Raw genomic sequence first — 14,657 nt, 5'->3', positions numbered from 1 at the left:
ACATCGAAAACTCATGGGTTAAGAAAATATATTTTACTTTACTGTATTCTTTGTCTTCCATACAATATAATTTCTATATTTGAAATTTAACTTTTTCAAATCACAAATTTTAAATTCCTAAATTATGATATATATATATATATATATATATATATATATATATATATATATATATATATACATATACAGGGTGGGCCAAAATAAGGGTCCTATCTTTAAATATAATCATTATAGGACCCTTATTTTGGCCCACCCTGTATATATTGTGGTTTGAGTTGTCCCCCTTTGCAAATTGGCTGTTTGGAGAAATGGAAAACTAGATGGCTCTGGTTGATAGTCAATTTGCATCAGTGGAGAAATGGGCAGCATATAAACGGTACTTTTTTTTAAAGCAGGGTGAAGAGTGCAGAGTGTGAAACGACGGTTGGAAGAAGTGACGGTGAATTCTTTTTGTGACGGTGAATTCTTTTTGTGACGGTGAATTAATTTTGGACGGTGAAGAGCTCAACCTTTTGGAAGGAACAGCTGTGTCTTATATATTTTTTTTTTAATTTCTTTTTTTTTTCTTCTACTTCACTACATATATATATATTATATATAATATATATATATATATACTAGCAGGGCTACCCGGCGTTGCTCGGGGCCGTATAAACAATGAAAAAACAAAAGCAGATATTGAACATATGTTTTATTCTTAGGGGAGAGGAATCTTTCATCTCAAGTTTTAGCGTTACAAACAAACATTTGTCTTTTATATATATAGATAATGACAGGGTTTTTGGGGGCCCCCCTCGAAGATAACTGATAAGTTGACCAACTTCTAGTGGTCCGTTTGACGTGAAATTTCGATATTTGTCATCCGGGTTATGGAGCTTCGATATGATTCCAAATTTTTCAAGTTTGGTTCCGTCTTTCAAAAGTTTTAGCGTTACAAACAAACATACATACATACACACAGACGTTTGGCTTTTATATATATAGATAATTATTAGAGAGTAAATTCCTGGTAAAAGTTCCCTAGATAAAAGGATCGACAGAACAGTTCCAAAATTTCTTTTGGGTTTGATCCTCTGATTTTCTGCGATAAAATTTAAGTTTGTCAGTAAATTTCTGAAAGATGGCAATTCTCTGTCAGCTAAGAAGAGGAAGACAGAAGACGACGATGCCTCTGTTCGTCTTGTATTAAATCAGAGTAGACCAGCAGATCAGGTCTAGCAGATGAGCTGACTAGTAGATGACTTGACAGAAAAGTTATATCGGGTCTTAGTTAATAGATTGGAACTTAACTCAAAATATGAATACTACTGGTGGGGGCCCAACAACACACACACACACACAGACATATGTCCATTAACAACTAGTAGTATATCTGTGTTTGTTTTGTTTTTATGTGTCATTTTTTTCTTTTCTTTTTGCTGTGAGTACAATTGGTTAATGGTCGTCGGGAAACTGGCCTAGTTTTACATAATGATTTTTTTTTTGTTTGTCACTTGAACTTTGTTGCTTTGTTTTAGGATATGCGAGGGAAAAGCAAAAGCAGTCATGATTTGACGGATGATCCAAAATTGAGTGCCATTCCAGCTATTGAGTCGGAAAATGAAGAAAAGACGGCAAATGAAGATGATGAACATGCGGATGAGGTAAGTTCAGCTTCCATTAGAGAAAACGTAACTCTTTTCAGAAATGTTAATAAATATTGCATCCATTGCTGCAAGATGCATGTTTTGCGCCGTTTTTATTTCCGTTATGCATTTTAAATCAATGTTTTTTTTTTAATTTTTAAAAATTTTTTACTTCTTTTGAAAACGAAAAATTTTAAAATTTTGTACTTCTTTTGAAAACGAAAAATTTTAAAATTTTGTACTTCTTTTGAAAACGAAAATTTAAAAAAAATTTTACTTCTTTTGAAACGAAATTTAAAAAATTTTTTACTTTTGAAACGAAATTTTAAAAATTTTTTTACTTTTTTTGAAAACGGAAATTTAAAAAAAATTTTTACTTTTGAAACGAAATTTTAATATTTTTTTTACTTTTTTTGAAAACGAAAATTTAAAAAAATTTTTTACTTTTGAAACGAAATTTTTAAAATTTTTTTACTTTTTTTGAAAACGGAAATTTAAAAAAAATTTTTACTTTTGAAAACGAAAATTTAAAAAATTTTTTTACTTTTGAAAACGAAAATTTAAAAAAATTTTTTACTTCTTTTGAAAACGAAAATGTAAAAAAATTTTTACTTCTTTTGAAAACAAATTTTAAAAAAATTTTTACTTCTTTTGAAAACAAATTTTAAAAAAATTTTTACTTCTTTTGAAAACGAAAATTAAAAAAAATTTTTTTACTTCTTTTGAAAACGAAAATTAAAAAAATTTTTTACTTCTTTTGAAAACGAAAATTAAAAAAATTTTTTTACTTCTTTTGAAAACGAAAATTAAAAAAATTTTTTTACTTCTTTTGAAAATGAAAATTCAAAGACTGATTTTCTGCTATAAAATTTCAGCTTGACAATAAATCCCAGAAAGATGGGGATTCTCCGTCAGCTAAGAGGAGGAAGTTAGAGGAAAACGAAGACGATGCCCCTGCGAAACCAGCTACAGATTCCAACCGCGCTGATGCAAATGAAAATCTTCCAGAACAAAAACTCACTCGACGGTAAATGTGAAGATATTAGCATCTTTTTTTTTTTTTTTTTTTTTTTTTAAAGAAGTTATTGATAATAGCAGGGTCGATGGCGAGATTGTAAATTCCTACATTATAGATAAACAAAGGAACATGAGGCCTCCACAAGCCGAGAGCCATTCATTTCAATTGATGCCAGATGGGGATCAGAGCGTTGATGATGTAAAGATAAAAGCTTGGTCTTAGATGCATTAAAAGTAACCAGCCACCTCTTTCGCCATTGTACCACTTTCTCAAGATCAGAGGAGAGAGAATCAGAGAGAACTTATTCGTTTACGGTCTTAGATGTGCTACCATAGATAGCAGTGCCATCAGCATAAATGTCTATGAATGATGTAAGGATGCGATTTTGAAGATCATTAAAGCTACAACTAGAATATTCTAATACTGGACTGTGCTAACTCGTTAGTGTGTTCTAATCTGAATGTTCTCATCCACCTTCCTGCCACAAGGTTTTCTGACTTTGTCGTTGGTTTAAGTAAAAATATTATTTTTGGGGGGGGGTGGGGGTCATTTTTTTGTTAAATTTTTGTGTGTTATATAAAGGTGCTAATTAAATTTTCATTTTTTAACATTTAACAATTTTATTCTATTCATTTTTAAAAAAAATTAAAAATTTTAATTAAAAAAATTTTTTTTTTTTTTTTTAAAGAGAAGAACTGCGGTTGGAAGCAGAAAAACTAAAAAAAGAAATCCGTGATTCCCGGCATGGGAAAACAAAGGAACCAATTACAGAGGAAATAGGTAACGAAGCTATTTTTTTTTTTTTTTTATTTATAAAATAATTCTTAACTGTCCATCAAACAGATACCGTAATACTTAGTTTGATGCACCTTTTCATCACGAAGATGTATACAAAATTTTAGCCAGATCAGCCCAGTAGTTTTGAGAAAAAGTTAAACAGCAGACAAAGAGAAATATATATGTAGCATCCAATCGGACAACTATGCTTCAGAATAACTTACCTTCATAGCTCTGCCTATAACTCTCTCTTCCAATATTAACTTTTTTGTTAGAAATGCCAAAATAGTTCTTTTGTAATAGAAATTGATAGTTTGTTTCCAATAAGGCATCGTTTTTGTATTCAATGACTCTCAGAAAAACTAAAAAGTCTTGCTGATTTTTTTAATAACACTTTTTCTTTTTGTCTCTGTTCCTTTTTAGTTGAGCCGACGGAACACGGTACCAAAATCGAAGTTGTTGCAGAATTTCGAAAAGAGCGGGAAAAGTATAAAGAAATGACGCGGCAACAAGGAAAGAAAGGTTCGAGTCGGGAGGCGTTGACGCTAGAACTTCTGAACAAGTTTCAGAATCGTCTCCGTGCAGCTCAAAACGTGACTGGATCATATTCGGATGATGACGAGAAAGTAGAAACAGAAGAAATATCGAAAGAAGACGGAGAAATTACATCTGTTGAGTCGGAGGAGATAAGCAATTTTTCTTGGTAAGTATTTTCATTTGGATTAATCGGACTAATGTTCTCATCTTGAGTGTTATTTGCACGTTTCGGACAATATAACCTCCGACCGTCTTCAGGCGTATAGTCACCATGTTTGGTAAAGAAAAGTGAGAGGAGTTTAGCTTTATGCTTCCGAGGTTTCGTATTTAGGTTAAGTTGAAAATAAATTCACAAAAAATAAAGTAAAAAAAAAATATCAAGCAAAAACACTGGAGATATTATTTCTGAATTATTTCTAACAAAAAAACGGGGGGAGGGTTAACGTTTAATTAGACCAATTAATAAATTGTAAGTTCTTAAAAATATAAAATTTACGAAACTAAAGTTTTTTTTTTTTTTTTTTACAAAGTAGTCACAACTTATCAAGGCCATGTTGTTGAGAATGGTCAATCAAAGAACATTAGTCGAAGCCAATCCACGCACAGCTGTTCGAGAACTTGCATCTAAATGAGACGTAACAGATACGATTTCCAACCACTTGAGAGAGATTGAAAAGACAAAAAAAACTTTATAAATGGATGCCTCACGAATTGAACAGCAACCAAGATAAACGACGTTATGAAGTGTCATTTTACCTTCTTTTACACAACCAGGACAATCCGTTTCTCAACCAGGTTGTGAGCTGCAATGAAAAGTGGATTCTTTACGACGACCCGCAACGCTCAGCTCAGTGGTTAGCTGCTGACGAAGCTCCACGATGCATCCTGAAGCCAGAGTTGCACCAAAAGAAGGTCATGCTGACTGTTTGGTGGTCTGCAATCGATCTCATACATTACAGTTTTTTGAATGCAGGCGAAACCATTGCGGCAATGAAGTACTCTCAACAAATGAATGAAATGCACGAGAAACTTTGACAACAACACCCAGCATTCGTTAACAGAAAAGGCCCAATTCTCCTCCACGACAATTCCCGACCACACGTTGCTAAACCGACCTTGCAGAAGTTAGACAAATTGGGCTACAAAACTCTGTCTCATTCTGCCATACTCTCACCTACCAACTACGACTTGTTCAAACATCTCAACAATTTTCTGCGTGAGTAATGCTTCAAAAGCTTAAGTGATATCATCGCCGCCAGAACGCAAGATTTTTCTGTTACTGGCATAAATGCACTTGTTTTGCGTTGGCAAAAGTGTGTTGATTTTGATCAATAATTTTTGCTTGAGCCGAGGTATGTTAATCTGAATTTAAATATTAAAAACTGCAAGAACTTTCTTGTCAACCTGATATATATATATATATATATGTGTGTGTATATATATATATTTTTTTTTTGTTTTATTTTACTTCAGTCGAAGTTCTCAGAAATCAAGGGACCCACAACCTGGGGCTAATACTTGGAGTCTATATGAGATACATAGATATTCGAATGTTCCATTAAAGTTCTTTATCTCTCAAGCACTGAGTTAGTAAAGAAATTGAGAACATAATTTTCTTCTCCCCAATTAACCATTTTTATACGTTGTAGTATATCTTTCATGTTAGTCTCATGGTCTTACTGGATTCCAGGACAAGAATTTATCTAGTCTGGTGGAGTATCCAGCTTCGTGCTATTACTTGAGGTAACATCACTTGGAAAAGGTGCACCGTTCCTCGGAAAAGCTGTGGGGTAGTCGTAGTGAGGAGATCTTATTTGGGCTGTGAATGCTATGTAATTTTGAATATTTGGTCAGGGTTTACTTCTATGGAAAAAGTATCCTCATTCCAGATTGTTCTGACAAACCCCTGTACAGAGAGACCTTAGACACTCGAGGATAGTGTCTAGTAGGCATTCAAGTATATATATACACACACACATGTGTGATATATATATATATATATATTCCAAAACTGAAGAGCCAGTGCTCAAAACATGTGTGATATATATATATATATATTCCAAAACTGAAGAGCCAGTGCTCAAAACAACGAGATATTATAAAAAGGCTGACTGGGAAGCTATCAGAGATCTTATCAGAGACGCCCCATGGGGAAATATTTTTTCTCTTCCTGCTGAACAGTGTGCAACTGAGACCACTGAATGGTTCAAAACTGCAATCGAAGCGCATGTTCCCATGCGGAAATTCTATAGCAAGCCCCACTCTCCCCAATGGTTTACTTCGACTTGCGCAACTGCCATTGCTCAAAGGCAGCATGCATTCCGCAGGTTTAACCGACATAAGTCCAGTTCAAACAGACAAAAGTACATAGAAGCAAGAAGTAACGTTAAGAAAGAAATAGCGACAGCTAAGAGGGAATTTACGGAAACCACTAAAAAACGCATCGAAGCACAAAAATTAGGAACTCGTGACTTCTGGAAAATCTACAACAGTGTAGTAAATAATGGGCAATCAACAATTCCCCCACTAACCAACAATCACGAGGTTCTTTGCTCAGCAACCGAGAAGGCTAACATGCTTGCCAGTCGGTTTGCCTCCAACTCTACACTGGACCCTCTAAACCACCCCCTACCTGACTTTTCTATGCGGACAGACGCCACGCTAGACGATCTGGAAGTCACCCCTGCTCAGGTGCATGCTATCATAAAAAACCTTGACACTTCCAAAGCATGTGGACCCGACCTCATCCCAGCTGTGCTATTAAAAAAGTGCTCAGCCGAAGTAGCTCCAGTTCTCTCCAAACTCTACAACAAATGCCTTAATGAATCTTGCTTTCCGAGCTGTTGGAAAACTGCTTCTGTGGTACCAGTATTCAAGAATTCTGGCGAAAGAACTGACCCATTAAATTATCGCCCTATTAGCCTCTTCCCACTTTTTGCCAAAATATTTGAGACCTTAATTAACCATGCTCTAGTCCAGCACCTTACAGATGCTAAACTTCTGACCGACCAACAATATGGATTTAGACAAACCCGTTCCACTGCAGACATCCTCACTGTAATCTCTGAACGCATATACCATTCACTGGACAAAGCGGGAGAGGGAAGAGCAGTAGCTCTAGATATATCTAAAGCTTTTGACAGGGTATGGCATGAGGGTCTCCTCAGTAAAATCAGATCATAGGGTATCACTGGTAGAATACATGACATAATTAAATCCTTCTGAAATAAGAGAAAAATCCAGGTTGTCCTCGACGGTCGTACGTCTAAACAATATAATATAAATGCGGGAGTGCCCCAGGGATCTATCCTTGGTCCTCTGCTGTTCCTGATATTCATAAATGACCTCCCCGACAAAATTGCCTCTGAGATGGGTATATATGCTGATGACACCACACTCTATAGCAGGCACGACAGGAAAACAAATGAACATATATCTAAAGTAATGGCAGAAACACTAGAGGATGACCTCAAATCAGTAGTGGAATGGGGACAAAAATGGATGGTAACGTTCAATGCCACCAAGACAAAACTGGTTTCATTCAATAATTACAAGAAACCTTCTCTACCACCTATAGCAATGGCCAACAACTCTTTAGCTGAGAGTACGTCTTTCAAGCTCCTTGGCCTAACGTTCACAGGAAACATGAGCTGGAACAATTACATCGAGGGCATTGCCAGGGCCGCTGCGAGGAAGGTGGGCTCTCTCTACCGTGCTAGAAAACTTCTAACACCCGAAAGTATCCTGTACCTCTATAAGGCCACTATTCGCCCATGTATGGAGTATTGCTGTCACATTTGGGCCGGTGCATCGGCTACTAGTCTCTCGCTCCTTGACAGGGTTCAAAAGAGAGTCACAAATCTGATAGGCCCTAAACTGGCATCAAAACTTCAGCCTCTGTCCCATCGTCGAAACGTTGCATCCCTCTGCCTGTTCTACAAGTATTATAATGGTGAATGCTCTGAAGAACTGCAAGCACTTGTGCCCCCACGACGTGAACACCCTCGACAGACCCGACAAGCTACAAAATCCCACCCCCACACTGTAGAGATCCCTAGATGTAAAAGATCTTTCTACTCCAGTAGTTTCTTCCCCAGAACTGCTAGACTTTGGAATTCCATTCCAGGTCACTGCTTCCCCAACTGTACTGACATGCATAAGTTCAAGTGCAACGTGAACCAACATCTCGCTGCCCTAATCCCTACATAGTACCCCAGTAGATGTTTCCCCTGATAGTAGCCCCCTACATTAAAGTGGCAATGTGCCTTGTTTGGGGTGAAAATGTAATAAAAAAAAAAAAAAAAAATATATATATATTTGCCTTTGGATTATTATGGACCATCTTCTTCCAATTACGGGATTTCCTTGGATTTTATTTGTACAAATGGAAATTCTTTTAACTTTCTTGAAGTTTTACATTTGGATTTTACCGTCACTGGATTTTTTATTTTCCATCAAACTATCCATTCATGTGTAATCACCTTTTTTCTTCACCATATTCCCTCTGCTTCACTTTTTTTGTTTTCAAGTAAGATCTTTGACTTACTTATTGTTTCATCAAATACTTCTGCATGCAAAATCCGATCCCGCATTTTGCTAATTCCTACCCTCTGATGAGAAGGAAAGTATTTCTTCGAAACTCCGCGGATTAAGGACTATCCATTTATCTAGTGTTTCCTTTTCAGATTAAATATGTTTTTAACTCATTTCAAAGTGTTTTTTAACATGTTTTATTAACTGTTTGCTCATATATATATATATATATATATATATATATATATATATACACGCACGTGTGTGTGTATATATATATATATATATATACACACACACACGTGTTTATACTCTTATAACATTATGTTATTTGCATATGGCTTCATGGAATTTCCGTATATATTTTAGGAACATTTCCCTTTCTCATATGTGGCTTCAACTTTAATTTAAACGTGCATCTTGTATATATGAGGAATTTTGCAAAAACATTTTTTTTTTTTTTTGATCTTCAGGGTAGCAGAACAGCACTACTGTCAAAGGAAAAGTAAGGTACCTTCTTCCCTCCACTAGTCTGTTGAAGACCCTTCGGCATGGTCGAGAACCCACTTTAAAACCCCCCCCCTTCCCCCCCAATCAGGTGACAGAAGCAAATAGAAATAATTCTGTTTATGGTTTCATATCTCATGCTGTGCAGAAGATACTTTTGGATACAATGGTCAGCACAATCACAGAGTATGGACACTGCTCGGACAGAAAGAAACTGCAACTGTCTATACAACTGCAAAGAAAGCTGTGGCAATACATCGGACAAGAAACAGCGTGAATAGGATTTTGAATCGGAACACCTTGTTCGGTAAGGATTACCATGATGGACAGTTGGCACCTGACCGTCATCAAACTACTCTCTGACAACCAGCAAAGAAAAACAGGAAAGATTGTGAGTAAAAGAAGCAGAGGACAACAGTAAGAAACATACGTTGATAGTCTGAACACCTGGGTAACATAAAAAATGATGAGCAACAATGAATTCATGAATGCCTCCAGGGAGAAATAGATGGAGAGCCAGGCAGGACAACACTTGATGATGATGATTTGTGTCATACCGGTCGCAAAGATCACATCATTCTGATCATAAATCTGGAATTTTCTTGGTAAATGTTATTTAGTAGTGATTATAATGGAATGTGACCCAATGAGTCATCTATTGAGTTTGAATTAAATTATTTGAATCAAGTAAATATTGGTAGGACACGGCTGTCTTTTAAAAATTTTAATTAAATTTTTGTTCAGGTTACGACACAAATTGCATTTCATGGAACACAATAAAAATTTTAAATTAATTTTTTTTTTTTTTTTTTTTCAGGTTTTGACACAAATTGCATTTTGTAGAACCTGATATAAAAATTTTAATTTAATTTTAATTAATTTTTTGTTTCGGATTACGACACAATTTGCATATATCATGGAACATAAAAAAAAATTTTAATTTAATTTTTTTTTTTTTTTTTTTTTTTTTTTTTTTTTTTTTTTTTCAGGTTCCGGCACAAATTATATTTCATAGAACCCAACGAAAAAATTTAAATTTAAATTTTTTTTTTTTTTTTTTTTCTCAGGTTCTGGCAAAAATTATATTTCATAGAACCCAACGAAAAAATTTTAATTTAAATTTTTTTTTTTTTTTTTTTTTTTTTTTTCAGGTTCCGGCACAAATTATATTTCATAGAACCCAACGAAAAAATTTTAATTTAAATTTTTTTTTTTTTTTTTTTTTTTTTTTCAGGTTTTGACACAAATTATATTTCATAGAACCCAACGAAAAAATTTTAATTTAAATTTTTTTTTTTTTTTTTTTTTTTTTTTTTCAGGTTTTGACACAAATTATATTTCATAGAACCCAACGAAAAAATTTTAATTTAATTAAAAGTTCTTTTTTCTTTTTTTTTTTGCAGGTTACGGCATAAATTGCATTTTGTGGAACCCGATAAAAAAGTGCTGGATGCTAATGTACACGATGTTGATAGGTATGAACTTTTTGACCCCCGCAATCCTTTGAACAAACGACGCAGAGAAACGAGTAAACAGACTATGAAAGAGAAGTGACCCCCCCCTTCCTCCCCCCATCCTTCTCTCCACTTCCTCTTTGGCACGATTGATGACCTTTGATTCCTTGGAAAACCCAAAAGATCCTCTTTTGAGTAACAAAAGGAAAGAAAAAAAATAAAATCCTGATGGTAAAAGACATTGAGCTGTTTCTGGTTCATTCCATTTTTTACAATGACGAAACAATTTGCTTCTTGTAAAATCCAGCTTAACTGTTTCCAGATTAAATTTGCTAGAGAATTCCTTGAATCGCTGAGGGGCTTGATCTGTCGGTTCGGCTTCAAGTTAGTCTGTCGCGTTTACGTTTGAAATAGTATTTTCACTTCTGTCCGGAATTGTCCCAATATTAAAAAGCAGAAAATTTGTATGATGCGTACAACCCCCGTGACGGAATAAGAATATCGTACTCCAAAAATCACGTAACTTTGATCAAGTAGTTTTATTTTTAACTAAGAGGATCAAATTTTATGAGCAAGTGTTTTAGTTTAAAAATTTTTATGTTTAAGTTATAAACAAAAAAGAATACCTGTTCCGTCAACAGTGACGGAGGAAGATGTTATACGTGTCACAAATATCAATTGAGCATAGAATTAAAAAAACGAATTAGGTAAAAATTTTTATAAGAAAATGAAAGTTATTCAAATGTATTATCAATGGAGATTTATCTGTCTGAAGCCGAACCTATACTATTACCTTTATTTTTAACAGAGATTTGGTATCTGTCCATCGGGAGCCCTAAACTATACTATTGCTTCTATTACTAAGACACGTGAAAACTTTTTAATCAGTTTTCATCTGGAAAAAAAGGACTGCTAAGGGGGTCACAATTGGAAAATTGTGACATGGAAGTTTTTTTTTTTTTTTTTACACAGTGATCACCACTTATCATGGCCCGGAAGCCACTCAGGGATAAGGGTTATTGCAAGTACATTACGTTAGTGTGGAGATTTGATGAAGTGTTTAATTAAGGGGCCGGTTCATTAGGAATTTGTTAACATTGGACTTGAAGACATCCAAGTTGTAGTCTGGAGGGAAGCAGGCAGACGGAACAGAGTTCCACAGGCGTGCAGTTCTAAGAAAGAAGCTTTGTTCATGGAATGCGCGTTTTGATTTAGGCACAGATATAGAGTGGGGGAAATTTTTCACAGTGGATTCAGCTAGATGGGTGTTTTTCGTGAAAGATTTGCGAGGGGGGACCAGAGATTGGAGTTCAGACGAGCACCTGCCATGAAAATAACGATAAAACAAGGATAGGCTCGCAACGTCTCTTCTGTAGGAGAGAGGTTGCAGGGTAGAGAAAAGAGCATCCCCCACTAAACCACGAAGTCTATTTTGTACCTCATGTAGTTCATCGGATTTTTATCTGTTTTTGCAACTGTTTCATGACTCTACATGCACGGTCATGAAACATGGCAGCTTCCTTAAGTAAGTTAGAAAGCACTAAAGTCGTGTCAAGATGGCCTAATGGTTATCGTACTTGACTCACTTTTGGTTTCGATCTTAGCTCGAGTATTTTTTTTAAGGAATTTAACATTACATTTAATACCTATGGTATTTTTTATTCTAATAAATAAGAATTTTGCATTAATTAAAATATATTTGTATGTATTTTATGACCGAGCAACGCCGGGCGGTCTGCTAATATATATACTAGCTTGGGTGCTTGGAGGTGTGTGAAAAAGTGGTAGTAGGCAAGCAGGTGGAAAAGAACATGACGTCTTTGGTGTTGCTCCCATTGCCACACCGGAAGTGACGTAGGTTTAAATTAAGGCTAGATAATCGAAAAGAAGGGATGACTTTCGAAAATACTGGTGAAAAAAGTGACCCCTCCTTGTAGAAAACTGCCCAGTTGAGGGTGAAACAATTAATGTTTTTAGCCAATTTTTTTGTTGTCTGAAGAGTCGAGCTTCAAAATGATACCGATCGTGAAAAGCCGTCGCCTCCGTTGAAAGTTTTAGGTAGACATACATACATACAGACAGGTGAGATTTATATTATAGAATAAAATACAACTTTGTTATATATGGGTTGTGGAATTACATTCATCTGCAAAAGATCTAGCTAATTTGCATATTCTTTTAAACATTCATTTTAATTAATTCCCGATTAGCTTGTTTCGGTTTTCTTATGGGATGATCATCTTTAGTTAACTATTATGTGCAATTATATTCATGCAGATATTCTACATGATTTATACTTTTTGCGTAAAAAGGTTATAGTAAACACAAACCTCTTTCTACATATATTTATGTGTGTGTATATATATATATATATATATATATATATATATATATATATATTTGTTTTAAAAAATTTTGCCTACCAAACTCCTCTGTCAGTTTTTTTGCAGATATTTTACATGATTTATACTTGCTATTATATTTGCATAAAACGTTTATGGTAAACAAAAACCTCCTTCTATATATATATTTATGCATATATCTTTATTTAAAAATTTTTCCTACTAAACTTCTCTGTATGTTTTTGGTCTACAGGCATGAAACTTCATGCATAGGGTATTTGAACCCATGTCAAACATTATAGTTGGGTTTTAGCTGGGGAAAATCGGTGTGAAAATTTTAAAAAAATTATGAACTTTACCGGGTGATGGCATTACGAATATGCCTGCATAATGTAATAGTTATTGGTTCATGTTTTAATTTTTAACCTTTCAGCAAACATGTCTTCACAGTTTAGGCATCAATATTTGTCACTCGCCGCATGTGGGTTAGTCTTTTTCCTATAACATCTTGAAGGAGGGAAAAAAAAAACGTTCAGCAGTAAATGAATACTATCCCGCAGTCAAACTTGACCTCATTAACTCATTAAAACGGGCACCTGCTAAATTCAAGTAATTAAATAAATTTAAACGTGTTTCCGTTAGCAGTAGTAGCCCTTTACACCAAAGTAGCAATGTCGGCTAGGAATGACTGATAGGGTAAGTGCAAAATGTAGTCAATTTCTATTAACAGCTGTGTTGGTGGTGACTAAAACAAGAGACCTAAAGGATAAAAATGTTTTGGACAGTTGACAAGTTTCCAGATCAGATCAGAAAAGCTTTACCAGATAGGATGAATCAATCCACTAATGACGGCAAGTAAGACGTGAACATTAGTCTTTGAAGGGTCGTTTTTCATGATGATAACACACACACACACGCACACACACTGAACACGAAGAGATTCCAGCTTTCTACTTGATGAGCCATAAGCTGATGAAATCTTTCTCTTTTTACCAAACAACAGAAACAAAATGGTTGCTTCCTCTCTGAGGGACGGGTTGGAGTATTATGCACTTGTATGTATACCTTATACCAGTCAGTTCATCACAGCATGTGAAAGTTCTTGTAAAACAAGCACAAATCTGCATTGATGGGACAGATGGATTGCCAATGACATATTTTTGACTCTTCTGCAACAACAACAATCCCGCAGAAAGTATGAGAGGAAATTAGGACTTTCTTAGTTGAAACTCATTAGAAATTTTAGAGAAAAGAAAAATCTGATTTCTGCCAAATTGTGTTAGCCAGTTCTTGCACCCTCGGCAATTGCCAGTGTGAGAGGCAACACAGCCAGGACGAGAAGAGAAGACAAAGGAGAAGAAAGCCATGACACACAGCATTTGGATGAGCGGTTGTCAAGAGGGGGCAAATGGTTTCACATATGTATGTGATATTTTTTTTTTTTTTTTTTTTTTAAATAAAAAATGGCTGATGTTTACAAAATTATAATATAATATATATAAATATATATAAATTTCCTGAGTTTCTTTTTGTTGCTGTTTTGTCTTTCATTGAAAAGAACAGGCCATACATACGTTCGGAGTATTCTGAATTTCTTGATCTTGTCTGCCCCCCCCCCCTCCCCCCCAATTCTGATAGTTTTCTCTGAAAACTGAAAATGTTAATTTGACTGCGAAGGCTATGATTTCAAATGCTCTATGATGGGTGAATGAGTGCTCTAAGCACTACCTCCCCAAATATGGCAGCACTACCCATCTTTGAATGCATCTGAATCTGAACATGCTTAAGAGTGTGCAACATCCACAGATGCCGTTAACGTATTTGTAGACGAATTGCTGGCAGATTGCCTAGACGCTGTTTTCTT

At 35.0% G+C, this 14,657-nt stretch overlaps 1 protein-coding gene across 1 annotated transcript in view; it reads left to right on the top strand.

The window, feature by feature from the left end:
* Nucleotides 1-10,692, top strand: part of LOC145261044 (spliceosome-associated protein CWC27 homolog) — a 38,911-nt gene extending 28,219 nt beyond the window's left edge. The window contains exons 7-11 of the mRNA XM_080119192.1: nucleotides 1,518-1,643; nucleotides 2,501-2,652; nucleotides 3,332-3,423; nucleotides 3,844-4,123; nucleotides 10,401-10,692. Coding sequence (XP_079975318.1) covers nucleotides 1,518-1,643; nucleotides 2,501-2,652; nucleotides 3,332-3,423; nucleotides 3,844-4,123; nucleotides 10,401-10,551 — 801 coding nt within the window. The 3' untranslated portion in view covers nucleotides 10,552-10,692. The remainder of the gene's footprint in view (nucleotides 1-1,517; nucleotides 1,644-2,500; nucleotides 2,653-3,331; nucleotides 3,424-3,843; nucleotides 4,124-10,400) is intronic.
* Nucleotides 10,693-14,657: the final 3,965 nt, after the last annotated feature.

The sequence above is a fragment of the Euprymna scolopes genome, chromosome 37 (assembly GCF_053919585.1).
Source record: "Euprymna scolopes isolate OS-2025 chromosome 37, ASM5391958v1, whole genome shotgun sequence".
Classification (NCBI taxonomy): Eukaryota; Metazoa; Mollusca; class Cephalopoda; order Sepiida; family Sepiolidae; genus Euprymna; species Euprymna scolopes.
This window is presented reverse-complemented; position numbering and strand designations above follow the sequence as displayed.